Below are 26,419 nucleotides of genomic sequence, written 5' to 3'. Positions count from 1 at the left end.
GGCAGAAAAATGCAAAACTCTGCTGTTTTTACGGTCCAGAGCAAACGTTTGAAAAAAATCCCTATGCATACTTCCAAAAACTTACATTCTTCAGTTATCTGATCAGTTATTTTTACCTAAACAATTTAAGTTGGGCAGCTACACAGGTTGTAGCATATTGTAAATAAATTAAATGCGATGCAAATAATCGGACAAAATTTTTACATTTTTTGAAGAAAACGTAGCGATGCTTGCCAATGCAAACTCCCTGTGAATTCAGCATCAGTAGGTCGAAAGTTCTTCCGTTTAAATTGGTCTGTGATAACCGAAATTTGCAGCACTGTCCCCAGTGGCTGAAGCTGGAAGTGTCGTTGAACTGTTGTCTGTCCACAGAGTGACGCTAAAAGTGAGTTGTTTTTAGTTGGAAATGATGTTATACAGTCAAAAGGAATGCATATTTTATTAATCATTCTCCATAACCCAAACACCAACCCTAAACCTAACTGTCAGTTGGGTAAAATCAATTTTTGAGGGAAAATGTAACCTCAGGATCGTGCACACCATTGTTTACGTGAACATCATTACTTCCGGCCGAACAAACAAGACCAAAGTTTAATACTTGGGGTATAAGGGGTTTATTCTACTGTAATACTAACCATTAGTATGATAAATACAGTACTTATGATCAAGCACCACAAATCAATAACTGTGTAAAGGTGCTCGCCTTATCAGTGTGAGAATGAGTTTTTCCTGCAGTATTTAACGTAATCCAGCCCTTCCCCCTCTTGACATCTCAATGGTTCAAAATTTTGGCTTGTTAATGCCTGGAAGTTCTCCATCGAAAGCAATCAAGAGAGTGTGAGAGGACCTGTTGTTCTTTAATAACTCTGGCCGACCTTATCTTTCCACTACAAGTGTGAAGGAGTAACTCAAGTGTCATAATCTTCTGCTGCAGCCAGTTTATCCAGTTCCTGTTTAGTTTAGACTAAGGTGGGTAGGACTTTGAAGAACTAGCATCTGGAATTGACCAAATTATAAATCCTAAAGCTAATCTAAGTGAACAGAGAAGTTAAAGACAAATGGGGGAATTGCTGGATAAACAATAAAGATGATTTCAGAGAAAACAGCGAGTCAGCACACTAGGAACACAGCTATTATCCCAAGACATTTCACACATTTAATTACATGTGGGATATAAATGACTGATATCACCAATTTGATTTTCACTTGTTAAAAATGCTATTTCTTGAATGACTACTGGTAAAAGTGCTAATTCTTGATATCAACAATCACATCATCACTCACAGAAATGCACATTCTTGATATCAAAATTGAAATTTTAAACTAGTAACACTAGTAAACTAGTAAAAACAATACTAGTACAATTTCACAATGATGTATGTCATTGACTCACATTCAACACACAATTACAGATATCTATAACTAATTTCTTAGGTGAAATTCCAATGTTAAATATTAGCACTATGCACTTCTTACCAGTAAAAATGATAATTTTTATATCTGTAAAATTAATGTATATCTGTGGGTTTTCACTTGTGGGTTAATTTGTTGTGTAAAACTAGTGTGTAACTAGTAAAAAAAAAAAAAAAGCCTTTTTAGACATCTTTAATTAGTCTTCAATTTATTGATATCTGAAATACATTTCCAGATATCCGAAATACCAAATCTAACATGCTGGAGTAAATCTACAGATATAAATTTTTACTATTTGTTATTGAATTGTTAAAATAAGGAATAGATATTTGTTCTAGTAACAATGCAAGCATTTATATTAAATCTTTTTATATAATTTGTACTAGTAAGAAGTGCATTGCTGATATGTGAAATTGAAATTTCAACTAGTAAGAATTTATTTTAGATCTGTAATTGTGTTTTGAATAGGAGTGAATGACAGATAATTGTGAAATTCTACAAGTAAAAATGCAATCACAGTTAGAATTAGATTTTTTATATCAAGACTGTATTTCTGCAAGCAATGATTTTTACTAGTGCAAATGTAATTGGATATCAGATATTAGCACTTTCACTAGTTGTAATTCCATCACTGATATCAAGAATTAGCACTATAACTAGTAAAAACTGTTGATTTCTAAAATTCATATTATTGCATTAGACCTTTGCGTGTGTGTATCCTAAATTTTAACATGTGCTATGATAACTAGACATGAAAAATTGACCATAAATAGTGTATCAGAGCGTTGTATCATGCAAACAAAGAACACAATGATTTTCTTCCTCTCAAAAAACTAATTTTAATTAAAACAAAAATGTTGAATCATTAACAAGTTTATAAAACAGTGATTTAGTTACATAAATAAATTGATATCGGTGTATCAAATCTTAAATTCAACTTCATGAGCATGTTGAACATGGGTGTAGTAGTACAATCGTTTACCTTTCATAATAAATAAAATGGAGAAAATTACATTTCTGTTTCTAAATGAACAAAAAAAGAAAAAGAGCTACAGACATACCTCTAAGGGGGTGGGTGGGGGGTCACTTGACAATGTTTTTGCACAAAAAAAAAAACAACAACAAAAAAACCCATAGGAAAACTGCTTTTTAAAGCGCAGAATACAGAACCATTCAGCTAAAATTAAAGACAGTGAAGTTGTAACCAAAGTTGGTTGGCTTTCATTTTTAACGAACAAGTTTGGTAGTTAGAACTCCAATTTGGTTATTTTAAAGCGTTAAGACAAGGCAAGAAAGAAGGCTGTTTTCATTTCATTTGAGGAATCCTATGGAACAACAAAAAAAGAAAATGAAAAACATAAAAAATAAAAATAAAAATAAAAACAAAACAGAACGAACGAACCAACAAAAGCATAAAAAAAAACATTTGAACAGTCAGACCTACACAGCAACTTTCTGTCCTGCACAAAGTTAGATGTCAGCGAATAGGCATGTACATGTCATTGTGCGTAAAATGAAGCGTAGTTGTGTCTCGATTATTGTGGAAAGAAACAAGCGAAATTAGGCCAATCACTCCGCATGTTTGCCTTAACGTTGATACGGTTGGATCTACATTTCTAGGCAATTTTGAGGCACGTGGGCCTACGTTTCTTGCATTCCCTATTCTTTATGCTAAGGCTTGCTGCTCTCGTTCACTGGGTGTTCATCCAAACCACCAACGCTACGTATGAATACAGACCGGTTCGATCGCACATCGTAAGTGGCTCTGCATAGAGACCCAGCACACAGGTTCAACTGCCCCGACAGTGTGGCTATGTTCGGAACAGCACACTACCATACTACTGCTGCAGTATAAAGTACGCATACTGTACACAGTACGCAAATTTGCTGTATGCATAAATTAATCGTAAGTAATATCAGCAACAATTCTGTCTTGACTCATTATTTGATGGGACCGCCAAAAGTTAAGACATATCTACACTTTATAGAAATTATAACTGGACAATTTTGAAATGTTTAAAATGAAATAATGCCTACTGTTTCATATACGATACAAAAATCAAATAAAAAAAATAGTATGCAGGATCAGTACGTAGTAAGCTTGTATTCCATTCCGAACACAGCCTGAGGCTTGCGTTTAGTCCCTCTGATATGTTTTGTTTTAAAACCAAGGTACTGCAGCTTCAAGTATTTTGCATTACATAGAATATTCTTTTTATAAATTAGTCAACGTATACATTTTTTCAATATTCAGACATATACTATCATATATACAGTACAATAAAATGCTCTCATTCTTTCATTTTTCAAGACCATTTTCTCTTTTTTCGTTTTTTTTTTTTTCCAAAGAGAAAATCCCTGAGAATGTATGTCGACAGTCGCTAAGTTTCCACAAGCGCAAGCACAACGGGGTTGAAGCATATATGTGTGTGAATGACATGCTTGCAATGGCACTGGCAATGCCACGCAATTAGCCTGATAAAATAAAAAGGAAATCAAAATGGAGAAGTCCCAAACTGATTAAAGGAATATTTTACCCAAAAATGAAAAAAAAAAAAAAACAAATGTCATCATTAATTTGCCCTCATGTTGTTCCAACCTACTATTGTTTTCTGTCTTTGTTGAAACACAAAAGCAGATGCAAGCCAGAATGTTCAATCTTTTTCTTTTCCTTCAATGAAAGTGGATGGTGATTTATAATGCCAAGCTCCATAAAGGACAATAGTAGTACATCCGATTTGTGCGCTATATTCAAAGTCTTCTGAAGCCATACGATAGCTTTGTATTAAGGACAGGCCGCAATTTAAGTCGCTATTTGCTATTAATATTCACTGTTTTGACTAATTTATGATGCTTTCTTGTCATTTCGTAGCTTGCTCCCAAGTCCCCATTCACTTTCATTATATGGAAAAAAGCAGCTTGGACATTCCGCCTAATATCTCCTTTTGTGTTCCATGGAAGAAAAAAATTGGCGTGAAAATGACAAAAGTGTGTAAATGACAGAATTTTCATTTTTGCGCGAATGATCCCTTTAAGATGTTTTTCGTCTCTAACATTTGTTTTATTACACTGGTAATATGTGACTGGTTCAGGAAGGAGTAAAGCTGAAGCCGTACGAGGTACTTGTCACTTAGTATGGAGGTGTTGTTTGGTTTAAAGCCATATTTCTTCACATTTGAGGCTGTGAATGTTTAACACAGAGATTTGGAGTGCTGTGTGGACTTTCGCCACTGGACAACATGTACTCAGTGTAAACCGAAACGGTCGTTTCGCTCTTAACTTCCAATTCTCTCGCACGCTTTCACACAAATAAAGGGGAAAACACACAAACTTCCACAACATGACAACGTTCAATTTTTTTTTTCTGTTTTCGTTTTTTTTGCGTGAAAGTCTATACACATAATACCGGTGTGGTTCGTATTGTTTTTGTTGTTTCGTTTTCCATGTTTTTTTCTTCCATTTTGAAGTTGTTTGTTTTTAACTTAGAAACAATACAATTGAAAAAGTGGACTCAAGTAAAACAACTCCGGCTAGCCAAACCTCTCTCGAACGAGCATCATAAGTTTCTTTTTTCCTTTGTATATTTGTTTTAGGTTGTCTATAAATTGTGTGAATTGAATGTGTCCGTCGTGCGCCATGAGAAAAGTCTCTCTGGCTTTGCTGAGGAATTCGATGAATTCGCTGTAGTGCCGTGGACTGATGTGCGTTAGCCGCGAGTGCGTTGTGTTGATGTAGGCCCCGATTGTGGCGTCCAAGAGCTGTCTTAATGGGGCCTTGTCCAATGACATCAATTTCCCAGAGTTCCTGCGGCTGTGCAGCGCCACCATGCCGGGCGTGGTCAGCGTACAACGCCGCAAAATGTCCGACAGCACGGTGGCGCACTTGACACTTTTCACAACTAGCGGGATTATGGCAGCGAGCTCGTTTTTGCCCAACGAGTGGCTGAGCGCGCATGCCCACAACACGTCGTTGATTGCGGGATGCGTGTCCTGGTTGTAGCTCAAGTTCAAGTGGGCCATGGCGAGAGTCGCAAGTTTGTACGCTCGCATGGGGTAGCCACGGTGCTCCATGTATCGCGCGATGGTGAAGAGCTGCGTGTAGCTCATGCCTGTGGTGGCTGCGTCCAGCACGATTTGGTAGGCCGTCTCAAAGGCGATGTGGTCCTTCTCGCAGAGCGTTAGGGCCGACAGCGCGCAGTTCTGAGGGTCCTTCATAGCGCACTGCAACGCTAATGTCCGCGCGCTGCTCGCCAGGTTCTCCTGTTGATGGCAGTCCAGGTGAAGCCGTACGATGGTGCTGTTGGACATGACGGTGGTCGCCACGATGCTGGTGGCCTCGGTGGGTGTGAAGAGGGTGAACCAGCTCTGCATGATGCTGTCCAGTGCATAAACCCCTGGACAAACAAATTTTTTTTTAGATTTTCTTAAAATAAAACTAATTCCTTCAGATCCCATTTATCAAATGTGTAACGGTCTCCGCAATGAAAATAGAATTCAACTCTTAAACCGTACTAGAATCATTCTTGGGAATAAAACTGATAGTTTTTGTTAAGGATTTTTATGAATCATTTTGATTCAGACAGAGGAATATCTATTCGGATAAATATTTTACAGCAAAGCATAACCAGAAAAAAGTATATTCACTACAGAAATTTCCATGATTTTCTGTGACTTCTGATATTTTATTAAAATTCCACAACTTTTCCTGTTCTAATGAACACAATTAAAAAAATTATCTGATACTTCCAGGTTATTCGAGATGTTTTGGAACCTTGTAAAATGGATAATTCAGGCTCTAAAACCAGTCGTTCTAATATATATAATATTGATAATATAAATGCACACCCCACATATCAATTGGATTATTATTAAATGTGCATACCAACTATAAACAACCTACAATTAGACTAATAAACTATAATACTTGGCAGAACTAGAAAAAAGTAAAATAAAGGAATGTTCCGGGTTCAATACGTTAAGCTCGTTGATTACCATGAAAATTACTTTCAATTATAATTTTATAAAAGCACTTACTTTAAATCTTCTGTTAAAACTTGTGTATTATTTGAGCTTTAAAGTTGTTTAAATTGTCATTTTTACAGTCATATTAGGGTTTGCTGACATTATATCATCACAGCAACAAAGTGGTAAAATTGGCTTTAACTTTACACAGAAAATGTAAGTGATTTTATCACGCTAAAATCATGTTTACATGCATATTGTTTATGTTTTGTCAAACAGTGAGTATTTTAACATTCAAAAATTGGCTCCAATTGACTTCCAGTGTAAGTGCCTCACTGTGACCTAGATTTTTAACCCACTGTAACTCAGATCCTTTTTTTTTAAAGTCAAAATAATTTTTTGTGGTAATCAATATGCTGTTGATTGAGCTTAACTTGTATTGAACCCGGAACATTCCATTAAATTACTATTAATGTTAATGGAACATTGCTGCCGTTTATTTTATTGCTACTGCTGCCGTTTCACAAAAGCAATAAGCCACTCGCTGCTGTACGTTTACTCTGCATCATGCCTAACAACACTTTTTAAGCATGGTAAAATCACTGTAACACACATCCTTTAATGGCTTTGCTTTCTTATAACTAGCCAAGACATGGTAACCCCAACAACTAAAAGACTCAAACTTACCAACTTCTGTCGCACATGTGACTAACCATCGTACCATCTCACGCCGCCGCCAGTTTAACGTTGAAAGAGTCATACGCATTACCTAAAAGTACCAAAAAAAGAAGAAAATGCAATATGACTTGACAGAGCACTTTGAGCGGAGTTCAAAGAGTGATGTTGGATGAAAACGTGCAAACCTGAAGACCCAGCTCCAGGGAGACTTTCAGCAGAGTGATGTCTGGCAGACTGTCCATAAGCGTCGCTATCTTAAAGGCATCCTGTGCCAGTTTGAAAATATGAGAAGAGGAGTGAATATTCTTCTGTATGGACTCTAATACTGTTTCTAACCTTCGTGCGTCACCTAGAAACAGAAGGAAAATAATGCATGTTACACGCATTACGTAAACATCTGTATAAATATATTGAATATACAGTGACCACTGATATTTGGACACTAGGTGCTTTACCTAAAAAAAAATGTATGGATGTTATTGCATTAGATGCAAAATATCAAAACAAGTGTCATCTGAGCTCAAACGCTACTAGAACTTCACTTTTGCTTTATGACTTTTAACTAACTAAAAGTGTCCAAACAATCAGAACATGCCAAATCTTTTATTCTCCATTTTGATCACCATCTATCGTTTTGTCAATTCAAACCTAACAAACATATCTTGGTGGAATGGATTTCGTTTCGAGATGGTGAATCCAGAGGAGAACAATGGATTTATACGATTTTGCAAATGTTTAATTGGATATCAAAAGATTTACACAATGGCAATTGATGGAAATTTGAAGTGACTGGTCATTTTTGTAAACGCAGCAAACAGTCAAGAGTGCCCCTAAACATTTAATTCTGTTGAATGTCCCATTTCACTCAGACATGCCACATAATAGAAGTTAAATGGGTTGTGAATGCCATTTCATGTTGACTTTAAAATGCTAAATTCTGGGACAGAAAAGCTGTGTGTATTTATTCCAATTTCAGCTCTCTCTGCATTGCGGTGCAATCAGACCTTAAAAATAGCACTGCAAATTTGCAACTTTTCCAAGCTTGTTGTTTCTCCAGACCAAGTACACGGCTGCAGATTTGATTTTATAGCCTGGGCTTGTTGTTTGCCTTGTGGAACCAGTCTGCTAGCGGATATGCGGTACACAGGCCTGCCATTAAGGAAACAGTGCTGTTGTCACGGTAATTGCAGCTTGCACTTGATTGATGGACATGCTGGCGAATGTGATGGTCTAACCTTTGGCTGCAGTGAGCATGGTGGAAGCCAGCTCGCACTGCTGCGACTCGATGTGGCTGAGCGTGAACCATCGCGGGTAACGATTGGGGACGACGGATACTATATGGTGAGGCCGGGACATGTCGCCGGAAGGAGCCGTGGATTCCAACACTGGTAACCTACGAACACAAAAAGACAAAGACTGGTTAGCAACACTGTTGCTTCACAAATCATTTCCTGTACGTTTATCACTTCAAAAGTATTGTTGGTTTTTATCAGCTTTAACATTCAAGATCTCGGTAATGGTTTCTTAAAGAGACAGTGCAAGGAGGAGCAAGGGCATTCGTTGAAAAATGAATGGGACTCGCAACTTTCAACATGACTGTTTTTAGAAAGGAAGTCCCGCCATTCACCAAAAAGAGCCAATTAACAGTGTTTTCAGGAGTCCTTGTGAGTTCTTTTTTCAAGTGAAATAAATGTTTGGAAAATACCTCTTTATACGACTGTCTAATATTCATGAAATGGTTTTAACAAATCATTAAAAAGAACCGTTCGACACTGCATACAGTACATAACAGATCTTTATTGTACATAATCTTTAATTAATATCTCTGACCAAGGAGGACAATTTTACAACAGATATAATGGATGTTAACAATCAAAGATGGTTAGCTGTTGTAAAACAGAATGCATAACCACATGGAATATTCGTTGCCACCACAGGAAGATACTGAACTTTTTAACTGCTGTAAAACCACAGTTAAAGTTTCCTTGTTTTAGAAGGACACACTGGGGTTTTTGTTCCCCACATAAATTTTGTGGTAGAGCTCCAACGAAGCCAACATGAGCCTAGAGGAGGCCCATGGCCTTTACATACAGGGTCTGTCTCTTTAAGAAACCATTACCGAGATTCTGTTTGTTTGGACACATATTGCATTTCTCCGATACCACTATAAGGACAAATATTTTAAAGACAAGACTTGAGGGAACTTCAGTGAACGTCTATCCTCTACATTCGAGTGTGTTTTTCAGCAAAAAGGATATGGAGTCTACTCTACACAGATGTCGAATATGTCCTTGTAAATTGGCCATTAGTTGCATCTAGTGCATCTATAACTCTAAAATACCATCTTGAGCATAAGGGTTAATGCTTTAAACATGCCAGCAGATGCATTGTAGATGCCATGGCTTTCTGAGAACGTGTCACTAACAGTAATCTATTTGATCATGTGTTGTCATGTCAGAGCATTCGGTCTTGTTGGGTTTCGTCCTTTGCCTCCAGTGTGGCGCATATATGTCAAAGCATCATGTCCTGGCAAACCCATCTACAAAGGGAATTGTATTATGCGAAGATCAGGCCCTAGTCGGAGCCAGTGCCACGGAGAGTTTTTGGAAGCCACAGTCTTTTTATAGAGAAAGTCAATACTGAGCCTGAAGCTCATACAGCTGCTAAATTTAAGTGGATCTCTGTTTGATGCCATCAACTTTATACGTGCATCCTGAGCTGCAAATCCCCTGGTAAAGATAATCCAATAAAAATATAATACAATCCCAGTCAGATTTGGTAACAGGACATTTGTTGGTCGGTCAAGAAAGGAAAAATAATAAAACATATGATCAATAACCAGAAGTCGATATAAAACAGTTGGACTTGCTTGAATTTTGAAATCCGTGACATGATAAACGAAAAACTAGTTTTTGTCGTAACCAGCTGCGACAGGAAATTTTTTTGTCCATTGGTTTCTATTTCTGTGGCATTACAGTGGATAACTCTAGCCACAGCGAAATCGAATACATCCAAAATTCCACTGCACATAATCGTATATTAATGCACATTAAGCCACAATCATGAAACACGAGCAGAATGCATTTGTATGTAAATTGTTCGTAAAACGACGCAAATCTGGGCACTGAATTGAAAGCAGCAATTTACACAAGAATGGTTTACGAACGAGCAGAACTAGTTCAAGCATAGATCATTTCTGTGCAAATCATTTGTACAAACATACTTGAGTTAAATGACTAATTCAATGTACAAACGAACAGAACTAGTTCAAGAAGAACTTATGTCTTTGTAAATCGCTCATAAAACTATTCTTACAAATATTGTTGCATTCAGCTGAACACAACAAGTTACATAAGAATTGTTTTACAAATACTTTGCATGGAAATTTGTTCTGCTCATGTTTCATGAACGAGATCTGTTGTGTGTATATACTGACTAAGAATTCATTTAAATATTAAAATTAGTATTAAACAGGTATGTAAAGGTGCAAGAATAGCTACTGCCAATAATATAAAGTTTCTGTCAATACACACATTTGTATGAACGTGCATATACATAGGGCCATATGTGTGCATACATATACACACACGCCAACTCAAGGGGGTGTACGGGGTGAAAGGAGCACCAGGCGTTATCTCTACCTAAATTAGACTCAACAACACATATTTATTATTCACACTTTTTCAAAAACTCATTTTCAGTGGCCATGAATTATTTAGCAGTTTTTCAAGCAAAAGGCGCCTTTTGATTAAACTATGCCCATGATAACCTCACGCCCCACACACACACATCTGAAAATCAGTGGAGACGTAAACGGTGAAAACAAAAGACGGAAGGGGAAAATAAGCCACAGCCGTGGGTGTGTTCGTTACTGTAGGTGGACGTGACAGGTTTGGCAGAGAAGTGTTGCTCGTTTGGCCCATGGAAACTCACCGCATTGCTCTCAGTGCAATTTTGTATGCCAATTCGGCATCGTGAGGTAGGAGGCATGTGAAGACATACTTGGCAAACGTGTGCATCGGAACGCTCTCTCTATAGATGAGCTCTCCCAAACCACTGTAGGGCCCACCTGGAAGACAAACACACAGTCAGAAACATGCAACATCCGAGAGAGGTGGTGAAAACAGTACCTATTTTCTTTTTCACGTAGACATTTAAAGGTCTGATAGGTGTCCGTAATAAAGTTTGTGTTCAATGGAAGAAAGTCATAGGAGTTGGAAAACCATGAGGGTGAGTAAATAATGAAAATCAATTACCCCTTTAATGCTGCCAAACACACTGAATGCTGGAAGCACAGGGCCTTTGGAAGGTGTGATGTGTGGTTAGAAATGAACAGATTTGTAGGTACGAAGTGTAGGTGTTTGTTTGTGAGAAAGTAACGCCTTAGGAAGTTCCTGTTTCACCTCTTTTGCATGACACATCAAAATCAATACGTTTTCAACCCTTTACGAAAATACTGTGGCTACATCATGATATAGTTGTTGTATTAGCATGGTACTTTGATATTAACCATGGTACTGAATTAAACAGGTATTTACATATACTCCAAGGTACTTCAAAGATACCATGGCCATTGGTCTCTATTATCCTAGTTTGACACACAGACTCCATCCATAAGCGAAAAGGAACAAGTAATATGATCCATTTTTTTGAAACACAAAGCAGGTTGTAAATGGCAGTCCTGTTTCCGGGATAAGTGCTGAATAGTGGATAATCTGCTTACAGAGAATTTTACAGACCCCACTTTCCAAATACTCAAACCAGATGAAAACCACACATCCACTTTAAAGTGTGCAAGCCTTTTCACACTTGCATACAATATAAACTCAATGCCAGAAGCCATATGTGCGATGTTAGCTTTCCCTGTCATTAGATTATTTTCAACTAGGAGCGCCCAACCGCAAGCCACATCACAATTAAACAAACTCATACATACACAGTCCTTGAAATACAAACAGAAAAACAGAAAAACTCAAATTAACCACACATAAGAGGCATACGCGCAATAGTAGCTTTACACCACTCACAGCTATGCCTTGCTACAATTTTTAGCTTGCTTCCAAAACCTAGTGAGCTGCCTTGCTCTCTAAGACAGCACCCTAACTGAAACAAGTTACTGATTTGAAACACTCTACATAGGCAGCATCTCTGCACACCACACAAATAGCACTTGATTTCAAAGGAGTTTAACGTTAGCATGTTGATGAACTAAAAACGTGGTACTCTATTTAGCATAAAAGCATACACAAACATTGGGAAAATATGGATCGCTACCTCCTAAATAACCTTGTTTTGGTAAAAATTTAAGACAGCATCGCATGGACCTTTGTGGTGAATGCAATCAGAATGCTAAGTGACAAGCTCAGTGAAAAATTAATCTAAGATAACAGACGAAGTGAAAATACATTTTTATTATAAATATATTTCATGAAATACTGAAACGCATTAATAAATATATATATATTTTTAAATATTTTATCCAATATTTGTTAGTGCTGTTTGTTTGCAAGAGTATCATTCTGTTAGCTTAGCAACATGCTAGCATCAAACTTGGGAGTCGATTTTCCTGTGCACTTTTCTTCAGGAGCGCTATTTGTACTGTACAGTATGTCAGGTGTTGCACCCTATGTACTGTATGTGCAGACCAGACACTTATGACATTCCACGACAGTTAGGATCTTAGGATGCTTACTTAAAAAACACACACACACAACAGCTGAGCATGCTAACTCTATACACCATGTGTTGGAAGGGGAGGTTGGGAGAGGGTGACATGCAAGAAAGATTGTTGTTTTGATGGATTCTCCCATTTGGCCAAAGCTCCCCCAAACCTCTTAGCCAATAAAATTGCGTGCCTGTTGTGTCCCTTTCACGACTCTTGGTATACGCTTGGGGGGAGGAATTCACATAACAGTTCCTGTTTATCAGTTCCCTCATTCTTTCATTCTTCCAAAACAACCCAGCAGCATTCAGAGGCGACTCTGCTTGCAAAGGCTGTTTCGTTTTACTCCCAGCCAGCAGTGAGTGAAGCAAGTATTTTGACACCATCCATCTGAAATGGTCCAATAATTATAGAGTTGGTTGCTTGACCATTTTTATTTTCCTGATATTTTTTTAGTGATTACCTCTATGAATTGGTATTGCAAAACCACCATTTTTTAAATTTTAATTTTACTTTAACCACAACGGCCATCTTCATGTAATGGTGCACAACAAATTTTGGTTATACAGATGTTTACGGAAACCACAATATCTCGGCTCAGGATGGTCCTAGCTCCTTGGAACAAAAACTGATCTCTAGATCACATTAAATACATGTAAGTACATGTAAATATATAAACATTTTGCACGTTCTTGTTCCTTAGACTTCGAACTTAAATCCTAATGTAATGATCAAGATCACTGAAAGCTCCACTTTTAGGGTCAATTTATAATGGGAAGGGTTCGAGTTTCAGTCATAATTTTTTTAGGGGGTACCTAGGCAAGTATAGTATGCATGCAGAACATTTCAGGTTTGACACTTCTATTTTTTTATGGGGGCAAGAAAGTGCAATCTTTTTAACATTTTCCCTCATGTTCGGGTTGATTTTCTCTGGTGGGGGCCAGATAGGAACCTGAAATGTTCACAGATGTAAGTCCTCTATGGTAGCATTCTACTGTAAAAAATTTTTTTGAGATTCCACTGGTTACAGTACTAGGGCTAGTAGAAATCTGGGGAAAAGCCTACTTTATTAATGCATTTTGAGAAATGAACAGATGTAATAAGCATAAAAAAATAATAAAAATGAACAATATTTTACAGTAATTATGTTTATGATTGACACACAATAGCTTATGCTTGTACAAGGACCTGCTGGTACTTCTATTCTGTTACATAAACAGTTATGACTGCATGCTCAACAAGTGTGACCAGTGTCCAGGTATAGAGGCCTTACTGCAGATGCTTGAAAAGTCAGACAAAGATGACACACGTCCTGGTAATATCACCTTTAAGCAGTGGGTTATGACTGACTGAGCAGATATGATCACTGTCGTTCTCTCTAGGGATGTATTCTCTGGCTGAGAAATTCAATGCGTTAAAGACACACCATTTCACTGCTAAGGCTCAGTCTCAGTTCCTTAAAGATAGAAAGGCAAACCTTACTCAGTCTGAGTGTATTGACCTCTGTGACTTGTCGGAAAATTGTTCATTCATCGTTCAGGACGAAGTCCAGAGTCAACACTGGGTGAACCAACAGCCCACACTTCACCCCTTTATTTATTATTTCAACAAAGGGGAAGGAATTAATAGCCACAGTGTTTGTATCATAAGTGATCATCCTGAACACAACACAGTCAGAATTCACACATTCCATAAGAAGCTCTTGGAACACATCACTGAGACCTTCCCCGGGACAGAAAAGATTATCTATTTTTCTGACGGACCCGCTAGCCAATATTAAAACAAGAAGAATTTTGCCAATCTGTGCAACCATGAGAAGGACTCTGGTATAAAATCGGAATGGAACTTCTTCACAACGTCCCATGGCAAAAATGCGTGTGACAGGGTTGGAGGAACAACTAAGTGGGAAACAACAAAACTGTGATGTTTTTGTAAAATTCTTCCACCCACCTGGACCAAGAACATCATTCACGATATCTACTAAGGACAAAGCGTGGGTTCCAATGAACAATGTTCTCAGAAAACTGACACCTGCCGAGTTGACTACTGCCACCGGACACTCCCACAACATTTCCGAGAGACTGAGTGAGGAAATCTCAATGCTTCTAATCAAATATGTACAGTAGCTTGAAATTGTGGTATGTAAATCATAAACATAATTACTGTAAAATAGTGTTAATTTGTATTATTTGTTATGCTTATATTCTGTTCATTTCTCAAAACGCATAAATAAAGTAGGCTTTTCCCCAGATTTCTACTAGCCCTAGCTCTGTACCCAGTGGAATCTCAAACTCCCAATTTTTTTTTACAGCAGAATGCTACCATAGAGGACTTATATCTGAAAATGTCAGGTTCCTATCTGGTCCCCCACCAGAGAAAATCAACCCAAAAATGAGGGGAAATTATATTGCACTTTCTCGCCCCCATAAAAAAAAATAAAAAATTAAGAGAAGTCTCAAACCTGAAATTGTCTGCGTGCACACTATACTTACCTAGGTACCCCTTAAAAAAATAGGACTGAGACTCGAACCCTTTCCATTATAAATTGACCCTAAAAGTGGAACTTTCTGCGATCTTGATCATTACATTAGGACTTAAGTTCTAAATCTAAGGAACAAGAATGTGTGAAATAATTATATATGTACATGTACCTTGTAATGTGCTCTAGAGACCAGTTTTTGGTCCAAGGAGCTGGGACCATCCTGAGCTGAGATATTGAGATTTCCGTAAACATCTGTATAACAAACATTTGTCGTGCGGCATGACACAAAGATGGCTGCTGTGGTTAAACAAAGTAAAATAAAAAACTGGTGGTTTTGCAATCCCAATCTATAGAGGTAATCACTAATATATATATATATATATATATATATATATAAAAATTAAAAATGGTCAAGCAACCTATGTTGGACAACTTGAGATTGATTAACTCCACTATGAAGTTTTTCACAGGGAAATAAGACTTAATAGAATCAGAAACTTTGTTAAATAAAGTTTAACCACTGTTGTTTAATGAAAACTATAGAACCAGAGATGAAAGCTTTTCAGGATGCTTAGTATGCAAGATTAGGATTAGTATGTTGCCAAACTGTACTATGTTTAAAATAGTAAGACAAAGGTGTCCGGAAGGTGTACTCTTCTGGTGTATGCTAATATTATTAGCCCACAAGCCCTTGTGCTATGAAAGGAGGAATTTGTAATAGTCCATAAATCAACTTTTTTTGGTTGTTGAAAAATGGCAAGAAATGCATTAAGGCAAATGTTATGAATTTTCTTAAAAGGAAATTTAAAAGGTAATAATTTAGCTAGCAACAAAAACATTGCGCAAAAAAAAAAAAAAAAATAATAATTATTGGTATGGATGCGGCTTGAAAGAATATACTTTCCAATGACCTGTCAAGTAAAGTGCATTCAGAAAGCATTCAGACCCCTTCATTTGTTTCACATTTTGTTATGTTGTAGCCTTATGCAAAAATGCTTTAAATTATTTATTTTTCCCCACATCAGTCTACACTCCATAACCCATAAAACAGATTTTTTTATAACTTTGCAAATTTAATAAAAAGAAAAAACTGAAATAATCACATTGACATAAGTATTCAGACCCTTAACTCAGTACTTAAGTGAAGCACCTTTGGCAGCAATTACAGCCTCAAGTCTTTTTTGGGTACCTGGATTTGGGGATTTTCTGCCATTCTTTCTGCAGATCCTCTCAAGCTCTGTCAGGCTGGATGGGGACCGTCGGTGGACAGCAATTTTCAGGTCTCTCCAGAAATGTTCGACTGGGTTCAAGTCCGGGCTCTGGGCCACTCAAGGACATTCACAGAGCTGTCCCTAAGCCACTCTTGCATTGTCTTGGCTGTGTGCTTAGGGTCAATGTCCTTTTGGAAGGTGAACCTTCGGCCCGGTCTGAGGTCCTGAGCCCTCTGGACCAGGTTTTCATTAAGGTTGTGTATTTTGCTGCGTTCAGCTTTCCTTCGACCCTGACCAGTCCCCCACATTTACATTTATTCATTTAGCAGATGCTTTTATCCAAAGCAACTTACAAATGAGGAGAACAATAGAAGCAATTCATCCAACAAAAGAGGCAACAATATAATAAGTGCTGTCTCACATAGCTTAGAGCAGTACACATAGCAAGGAAAGTTTTTTTTTTTTTTTTTTTTTTAAAAGAACATGAAGGTAGTGCGTTAGTAGGAAGTGGGAAGTGTCCCCCAGTCCCCGCCGCTGAAAAACACCCCCACAGCATGATGCTACCACCACCATGCTTCACCTTTGCGATGGTATTGCGCAGGTGATGAGCAGTACCTGGTTTCTTCCAGACATGATGCTTGGAATTGAGGCCAAACAGTTCAATCTTCGTTTCATCAGACCAGAGGATCTTGTTTCTCACAGTCAAAGTCCTTTAGGTGCTTTTTTGCAAATTCCAAGCGGGCTTTCATGTTTCTTGCACTGAGGAGAGGATTCCGTCTGGCCACTCTGCCATAAAGCCCAGATTGGTGGAGTGTTGCAGTGATGGCTGTCCCTCTGCAAGTTTCTCCCATTTCCACACATGATCTCTAGAGCTCAACCAGAGTGACCATCGGGTTCTTGGTCACCTCTCTTACCAAGGCCCTTCTCCCCCGATGGCTCAGTTTGGCCGGGCGGTCAGCTCTAGGAAGAGTCCTGGTTGTTCCAAACTTCTTCCATTTAAGAATTTTGGAGGCCACTGTGCTCTTGGGAACCTTCAATGCATCCGAACATTTTTTGTAGCCTTCCACAGATCTGTGCCTCAACACAATCCTGTCTCTGAGCTTTTCACACAGTTCCTTTGACCTCATGGCTTGGTTTTTGCTCTGATATGCATTTTCAGCTATGAGACCTTATACAGTGCATCCGGAAAGTATTCACAGCGCTTCACTTTTTCCACATTTTGTTATGTTACAGCCTTATTCCAAAATGGATTAAATTCATTATTTTCCTCAAAATTCTACAAACAATACCCCATAATGACAACGTGAAAGACGTTTGTTTGAAATCTTTGCAAATTTATTAAAAATGAAAAATGAAAAAATAAAATAAAAATCACGTACATAAGTATTCACAGCCTTTGCTCAATACTTTGTTGAAGCACCTTTGGTACCAATTACAGCCTCAAGTCTTTTTGAGTATGATGCTACAAGCTTGGCACACCTATTTTTGGGCAGATTCTCCCATTCTTCTTTGCAGGACCTCTCAAGCTCCATCAGGTTGGATGGGGAGCGTTGGTGCACAGCCATTTTCAGATCTCTCCAGAGATGTTCAATCCGGTTCAAGTCTGGGCTCTGGCTGGGCCATTCAAGGACATTCACAGAGTTGTCCCGGAGCCACTCCTTTGTTATCTTGGCTGTGTGCTTAGGGTCGTTGTCCTGTTGGAAGATGAACCTTCGGCCCAGTCTGAGGTCCAGAGTGCTCTGGAGCAGGTTTTCATCAAGGATGTCTCTGTACATTGCTGCATTCATCTTTCCCTCGATCCTGACTAGTCTCCCAGTTCCTGCCACTGAAAAACATCCCCACTGCATGATGCTGCCACCACCATGCTTCACTGTAGGGATGGTATTGGCCAGGTGATGAGCGGTGCCTGGTTTCCTCCAGACATGACGCTTGCCATTCAAGCCAAAGAGTTCAATCTTTGTTTCTCATGGTCTGAGAGTCCTTCAGGTGCCTTTTGGCAAACTCCAGGCGGGCTGTCATGTGCCTTTTACTGAGGAGTGGCTTCCGTCTGGCCACTCTACCATACATGCCTGATTGGTGGAGTGCTGCACAGATGATTGTTCTTCTGGAAGGTTCTCCTCTCTCCACAGAGAAATGCTGGAGCTCTGTCAGAGTGACCATCGGGTTCTTGGTCACCTCCCTGACTAAGGCCCTTCTCCCCCGATCGCTCAGTTTGGCCAGGCGGCCAGCTCTAGGAAGAGTCCTGGTGGTTCCAAACTTCTTCCATTTACGGATGATGGAGGCCACTGTGCTCATTGGGACCTTCAATGCTGCAGAAATTTTTCTGTACCCTTCCCCAGATCTATGCCTCGATACAATCCTGTCTCGGAGGTCTACAGACAATTCCTTGGACTTTATGGCTTGGTTTGTGCTCTGACATGCACTGTTAACTGTGGGACCTTATATAGACAGGTGTGTGCCTTTCCAAATCATGTCCAATCAACTGAATTTACCACAGGTGGACTCCAATCAAGTTGTAGAAACAGCTCAAGGATGATCAGTGGAAACAGGATGCACCTGAGCTCAATTTTGAGTGTCATGGCAAAGGCTGTGAATACTTATGTACATGTGATTTTTTTCATTTTTTATTTTTTATAAATTAACAAACTTCTTTCACATTGTCATTATGGGGTATTGTTTGTAGAATTTTGAGGAAAATAATGAATTTAATCCATTTTGGAATAAGTCTGTAACATAACAAAATGTGGAAAAAGTGAAGCGCTGTGAATACTTTCCGGATGCACTGTATACTGTAGACAGGTGTGTACCTTTCCAAATCATGTCCAATCAATTTAATCTGCCACAGGTGGACTCCAATCAAAGTGTAGAAACATCTCAAAGAAGATCCAGAGAAATGGATGCACCTGAGCTAAATTTCAAGTGTCATAGCAAAGGGTCTGAATACTTATGTCAATGTGATATTTCAGTTTTTTCTTTTTAATAAATTTGCAAAGTAATCAAAAATCTTTTTTTTCTTTGTCATTATGAGGTATGGAGTGTAGATGTGATTTTTTTTTTTTTTTTTTTTTTTTTAAAACCATTTTAACATAAGGCTGCAACATGACAAAATGTGAAAAAATGAAGGGGTCTGAATACATTCTGAATGAACTGTACATAATTAAAGAGTGTTGCTCAAATATGTAAATTGGGACGCAGACATATTTTTAGATACATGATTCAGATACAAAATATATCTGGCTAGACATTTAGCTGATGCAACAGAAAATCAACCACACCCAATCCTGAATCATCAACTATGCCCAAACTACGTCCTCAAGCTACAGTACCTTTCATCCTCTGTTAATGAGAAACCAAACTGCTAAGCCACAACACCCCTGTTCCGTCCAAGTCTGTGAAAGTTCAAAGACTTACCCTCTAACAGGAAGACAGCTTGCTTGCGGAAGATCTTGACCAGGGTATCGTCCAGGTCCACTTCCTGCAGCTTGGCGATCAGGTGCTCCTCGTTGCGGCAAACCTTCTCTTGGGCGTACAGACCGTCGGGCATTATTCTCTGCTGACCCAGTCCCATCAGGGCTGTTTCCACCGCCAGCGCCAGGTATGACTCACCCTCCTCCAGGAAGCGTCGCGTGGATGGAAACAAGTGCAGCTCGCTGTGTTTGCTTGAGCTCAATGTGCTGGCTGCAAGAGGGCAAGAAACAGACTCGTCAGGCCTCGAGCCACAGTCAGCGCTGTGCAGTAACTGAGGTGTGACACCTCTGAACTGAATCATTGTGGTGAGATCTTCCTCACTTCCACACTGATTCTTAGACAGGTTTTGTCTTATAATGAGGCACCAGAGAGGAACTTTGCCTGGTCTAATGAAGCAGCCCTGCCTGATAGGGAATAAGGCAAAGCATGCTAAATTAGGCTTCTGAGTGACTGAGGTAATACACTGTACCCTGAACTGGTAAATGCATCAATGCAAGACATCATTGTGGTGGGCTGGTACATGAATCATATTCCAGAGCTGGTTTGAAACTTTGGGTGACCAGCTTAGATTCACTGTTTGGGGTATAAGGAGGTCCAGGTTGTAATATGAATCTAGGAAAGAGGTCTTCACCCTTCACTGCTCTCCAGCTACATGACTGCCAACTCAATGCCTCAACTACAACACAATGTGCCTCTGAGGGTTGCAATCCTCACCAACTTGGCAGCAAATACAGCCTTTCAATTGGCTGCAAGTTGGTGAATCTTCAGCAACACATCTAAGCTTTAATTGGATAAGTCATCGATGTCTCAGCATCAAATGCAACCTTTTGATTGGCTGTGAATCCTGGATTCCTCAGTGCCAAATTCAGGCCTTTAATTGAGTGCAAAAGCATCTAACTACTTTTTTGTCTTGGTTCCAGCCAAACTGTTGCCATCAATCCCTCAACAACAAATCCAGTCTTTTGACTGTCTGAGGAGTTGACCCTTTATCAGCAAATTTAGCCTGGCTGTAAGTATTCCTTAGGCTTCTAAATGTGAGAATCCACCATGCAAACATGGGTTATTGCCTGGCTCCAGAAATTAGATGTAGTTTGCATGAAGGCCTAAAGATACGCCAAGCTTAAAATTTATTTTATGAAAGGACTTGAGAAAACCTCTCCCTAAAATCCTTGAAAGACACATAATGTTAAAAAAAAAAAAAAACACATAAAGTCCTGGGATTCTCCTTGTTCGTGTCATTATCATTTCAACAGCAAAGTGAATCCAGAGCTCCATGATCTCTGTTAGACATCATTTGGTGACTCATTTGGGGCTAATAATGAGAAGCATAATAACGTTTTAATGATGTCTCTTTGGACCCGTGTGGATGAATCCGGGAGGATTTAATGTCCAAATCAAAAATGAGCACAAAGGGGGCCTCTCACCTCTCACCTCGAAGGCTTCTCACCTTCTTTTGTTCTGCACCTCCATTCGTCTTTCTTTTCTATCTGTAATAAGCTCAACATCAAGTTCAAAGCAAACCACAGCGATGGAGAAGCAAAAAGTCAGTGCTTTGAGCAAAGGTTGCTTTATGAGAGCCCAACATGTTTGGAACAATGTTCAGGTGAGTAAATAATGATAGAATAATTTTTGTTTGGTGCACTTTTCTCCATTGGGCACCTCTCGCAAGCCTCCATCTTGCGCAGGCATGCTGGAAACGGCGAGCACACCCACCCTTCTGGTGCCAATCAGAACGGGTCTGAGCCCAACAGCAACAATAATGTATAATTGCAGCAGTGTGTTCTCTGATTGTGAAACAGTCATCTCGCCAATCAAAGCTCATGAATCAGAAATGGGAACAGAAAAACATTCAAATTAAATGTGCATTAAAAATGCAGCAGGGAAGAGTAAAGTTCAGACTTTAACTTGAGATAAAAGAGCCTTTCCCTTTGACTCTTAATATATACCATATCTTTTTAATCAATGTCTAAAGTAGTAGCATACGTGAGGGTAATTCAAGAGATGTTTAAGCTCTCCTACTATGGTGGTCCAAAATATGCATAAAATCTTTAAAAAGTTTAACACGCTTGTGAATGGATGTGGTATTGGCAATAAGAGAGACAGAGAGAGAAAAAAAGTCACCAACATCAAATTGTTCCTTAATTTACCACAAATTGTAAAAAAAAAAAAAAAAAAAAAAAAAGGACTGTTCCTTAAAGAGATGCTGGTACTTTTTAAAAATGTCAAAATATTTTCTCTTATCCTAACTTAATATGCAGACTTACGTAGCTGTAAGCCTTTTGCACATTGATTTCACCAAAAAGTGTAACACTGTGACACTTCCTGTTTTTTTTTTGGAGCATCCCAACCGGCCAGACATTGGAAAACTGGCTTAACCAATGGTGCGAGGCGAGGCATTTGTTGCGGGGCTACCTGTGTGTCCGAAGATAGATTGTTCTAGAAACAAGTCATTTGCAATTCCATTCAGTGATGTTAGTGTCACAGAAATTACATAGTTTTACAGATGGATTGTCCACTTTTTAAGCGGCGCATATGGTACATAAAAATGCTGTATAAATGTTTACATTAACAGTTATTCATATTACCTGCCTAAAGATGCGAACAGGGTGTTAACAGGACTTGACAGCTAGTAAATAACATAAATCAGTGAAGCACTGTAGCATCTCCTTTTGTACCTGAGAAGTCCAGGAACCCTGCCTGTGAACCATCTTCATCCCCACGGCCTGTTTCCATTAGAGTGCTGAACAGTGTTCCGATGGGGTCCAGAGGGTGGCCCACCCATCCTTCTAGATTGGTGACAGATGTCACCCCTTTATGAAGTAGATCTAGATGAAGAAATAGACATGGCTTTGATTTTAGGTGCAATTTTGCACAGTCAAGTCTGTTCCAATTCCTAGTAAGCTGCCTACCAAGACAATATTTTTTAGGATTTATATGCAGTTTTCCTAAGCAAAGGCTGTTATGACCCTCAAGATTGTGGGAATTGCAGGCCAATTAGTCTTATTAATCAAGACTAAAATATTAGCTAAGATTTTTGTTCCCAAAAAATGGACCTAAGTTTACTCAATGAATACAAATTTTATATACAAGTCCACAGGCATCAGTTATTACTAATAATTTAATCTCTCAGCTATTTAATTTATATAGAGATTGCCCCTATAAAATAAATAAAGCACAGTTGCCCCTTTTCTCCATTGCTTTTTAACTTGCCATTGAAACCATATGTTTGTAAAATTATCAAAGGCTGTTCCAAACATTAGGCAAGAAATTTAAGCTGCCTAATTAGGTATCTCGGAATGGCAAAAAATCTAAGGTGGCATTGCATTAGCTCATTAAATCTTGTCATCCAATATGGCAGGTAAAATTTTAGTCTGTGCTGAAAATAGCGGATAGAAAATTTGCGTCACTTTCACCCAATATTTTTGTTTTTGTCTGTGTTTTTTATTAGCTTAGCAATATGCTAACGTCATACTCTACTGGGACCAACTGTCAGCATCCAATTAGTTCATTTCAATTAAAAATTCACTGTTTGACCCAATGTTTGTGTGTGCTATGTATTTTTGTGCTTATTAGGAGTTTTGCTTTGTTAACTTAGTAACATGTACAAATGCTAATCTCTGTACAATGCTAAACTGTACAATTTGTGTGGTGTACGTGAGGGACCTCTGGAGTTGCTATCAATGCAGTCACTTATAATGTTCCATTTTGGTTAGGATACTGCCTAAGTAGGTAGCTGCTTATGTAAATGAAGCAGCTATGTTTTGGAACCAAGCTTCTGTATCCAAAACAACAACTTAGCTCTAGCAACAGAACCAGCTGGGGTACGTTCAGGCATATTTCCTCACAAACAGAGCTTCTATATTATTGCAACACAAGGCCAACCAATACAAAACCATACCTGGAGTCTGACTTTGTAAAGTGAACAATGGGAGACACCAGAGAGCTTTGATTTTCTTTAGCACCCGTGTCCTGTGGAAATCACTGCAGTGGTGCTTTACATAAAGCCCAGGACCGGGTCAGAGAGCCGCCTCATTTGAATAATATGAATTATGCGTGGGCACTTTCACCACAACAAGTAGTCATTTGCATTTAAATGCAATTGACCCGAGCCCTGCTGGGCATGAGTGGACATTCAGCTCTAGTCAAGAGCTGTGTGGCATGAAACTGTTACCTGGCCATTAGACATCGAGAGTAATACATATACTTGTCAGTGGAACACAGTATTGAAAGGATAACTGGTTACAAACTATTCTTTATCTTTGTTTTAGCTAACCAATTTTGTGGGGGGGATTTTGGCTTTTTTCCACTCTTTTTGGATTCAGACTTGTATTACCCGAATTAAGGGGTGTTCACCCAGCAAATTGCAGTGATAGAGCATTGTTTATGCAAATGATTTCCCCTATATAATGTACATTTTTAGCAGCAAGAAAACAGATTCATCTTATCTTACCAGCAATACATCTAATTTCTGAATTGATTTTCTAAAGTTATGGCCACTTTGTTAGCCCACCAATAATGCTTGAGCGACCAGCATTAGGAACGCCTACTAGCGACCAATAATAAAGCCACTGCAACCAAATTAGTGTGTAAACGTATGCAGGCTGTTACTGCATGCAACATTATTTTTCACCTTGATACAACCTTGACATTGTAACTAGCCGGTCAATGAGTGCAATGTAACTTTTGGCTCACCTTTCTTGTGGTTTCGAAAGAGTTCCAGCTGTTTCTGCTGTTGTCTGCGCAGTGTGTTGACGATGGCGATGGCCAATCGCAGCGCCTCCCGTGGGTAACCATGAGATCTCAGTGCATCCACCCTTGCACATGCAGTTGGGACATGTTCTGTGATGAAAACCGAAAAAGAAAAAAAAAATCCTCACAGGAGTGCACTAGCGACATCTTCACAAACACACCAAAATTTGGCCAAGCTTAGGTTGAGCTAGCAGGATAAAACATCAAAATTTGCTTTCATTTTGTAAGAAATTTTGTTCTCATTCTGTGTAAAGCATCAATTTATCACAAAAAATAAAAAATAAAAAAATACTTGCTCTCTAGTTATGCTACCACAGTACACAAAGAAGTGTCAAGCAAATTTCAGAATGCGCCATCAGTGTTTTTTTTATTAAACTACAACTTAAAGTTAAAAACATTTTTAACTGAAATAAAAACAATTAATATCAATAAAATGAACAATAAAAAAAATAAATAAAAAAAAGGAAATTCATTTTAGAAAGTAGGTGAAACTAGTGTACTGGCACAATCTTTGGGAAACTAAAATAATAATAATAATAATAATAATAATAATAATAATAAAAAAAAATTATTGCAATGTTCATGATATTGGCTCATTTTATATTGTCAAAAAGAAAAATATTCAATACTACTATAAATATAATGCAGCTCTAGTGAAACTACACTAAAATAATTTCCAAAACTGACAAAAATGTAATAAAAATTACCACAAATTTTAGTTTTTAACACATACAACCCACCTTTATTGCCAAATGGCAAAATTTAGCTTTGTACCAAAACTAAAAAAAACTTAACAGAAGGTAAAACTGGTTTGACTAAAACGAAAAAAAAAAGAAAAAAAAATTCACTGAAAAACTGAAAAAAAAAAAAAAAAAAATGGAAGACAAACGTTAAATAGAAAATGAAATAAAAGCTAAATTAAACACGGCACTCACCGTGCCACAGAGGCCATCCACGAGAGTCAAAGAGCGAATTTTCAGTGTTGTCATGGTAACAGTAGTTGGTGTAGAGGTCGTCGTTGATTATGTGCTGCAAGTGGCTGTCTTGCCAGTGGAGATCGCACGCCTCGATGGCTCGTGTGAAAACCGTCCGGTGGGGCCTAGCGCCCAAATCTGAGAATAAGGAGAGATGGGGACGGGATGAGGAAATTGCTCTGTCATTCTCAATGCAAGGTCTGAGAGGGAAGCCCCTGGGGGCCTGTCAGTCTGGGGCAAAGCAGCAAAACCTTCGGAAATAAATCGGCAGATTAGTCCAGTGAGCTGAACTGTCATTGAGGTGTTGCACATACCAGCGAGACTGTTGCAAGGTGGCTTTAACATATGGAGCTGGGCAATATACATTTACAGTCATTTAGCAGATGTTTTTATCCAAAGCAACTTTAAAACCAAAAAGCAGTAAAAAATAAATAAATAAATAAATAAATAAGGAAAAATAAAAGATTTAAAATAATCAAGGCATGTTTTTCAGTAATGATATAGTTTTTTATTTTTATTTATACACAACATTATAACAGTAAATAGTAATAAACAGCTAAATTTACCTACATAAAATTTTGTACTAAAATATTTTAACAAGTAAAATGCCACATTTTTTTGTCACTTCTGTGAACATTTCTGATGCAAACGAATCCTCTAATCAATGTTTTGAACAGATTAATTGAAACGGACAAAGGCACAAAACTAGTTACAGGCACGATTTCTTGGAAACTTAATGGGCAAATACAAAAAGTGCATTAAAAATAATAGTTTTTTTTATTGTCAACAACATTTAATCTATAATGAATATTCAATATATT

At 38.3% G+C, this 26,419-nt stretch overlaps 1 protein-coding gene across 1 annotated transcript in view; it reads right to left on the bottom strand.

The window, feature by feature from the left end:
• Window positions 1-2,629: 2,629 nt before the first annotated feature.
• Window positions 2,630-26,419, bottom strand: part of LOC127432561 (zinc finger SWIM domain-containing protein 6) — a 99,409-nt gene continuing 75,619 nt past the window's right edge. The window contains exons 6-14 of the mRNA XM_051683798.1: window positions 25,560-25,736; window positions 24,568-24,714; window positions 22,551-22,700; window positions 19,819-20,085; window positions 10,986-11,121; window positions 8,288-8,445; window positions 7,238-7,401; window positions 7,062-7,143; window positions 2,630-5,806 (exon numbers count right to left, since the gene is read on the bottom strand). Coding sequence (XP_051539758.1) covers window positions 4,944-5,806; window positions 7,062-7,143; window positions 7,238-7,401; window positions 8,288-8,445; window positions 10,986-11,121; window positions 19,819-20,085; window positions 22,551-22,700; window positions 24,568-24,714; window positions 25,560-25,736 — 2,144 coding nt within the window. The 3' untranslated portion in view covers window positions 2,630-4,943. The remainder of the gene's footprint in view (window positions 5,807-7,061; window positions 7,144-7,237; window positions 7,402-8,287; window positions 8,446-10,985; window positions 11,122-19,818; window positions 20,086-22,550; window positions 22,701-24,567; window positions 24,715-25,559; window positions 25,737-26,419) is intronic.

This window comes from Myxocyprinus asiaticus, chromosome 42 (genome assembly GCF_019703515.2).
Source record: "Myxocyprinus asiaticus isolate MX2 ecotype Aquarium Trade chromosome 42, UBuf_Myxa_2, whole genome shotgun sequence".
NCBI lineage: Eukaryota > Metazoa > Chordata > Actinopteri > Cypriniformes > Catostomidae > Myxocyprinus > Myxocyprinus asiaticus.
This window is presented reverse-complemented; position numbering and strand designations above follow the sequence as displayed.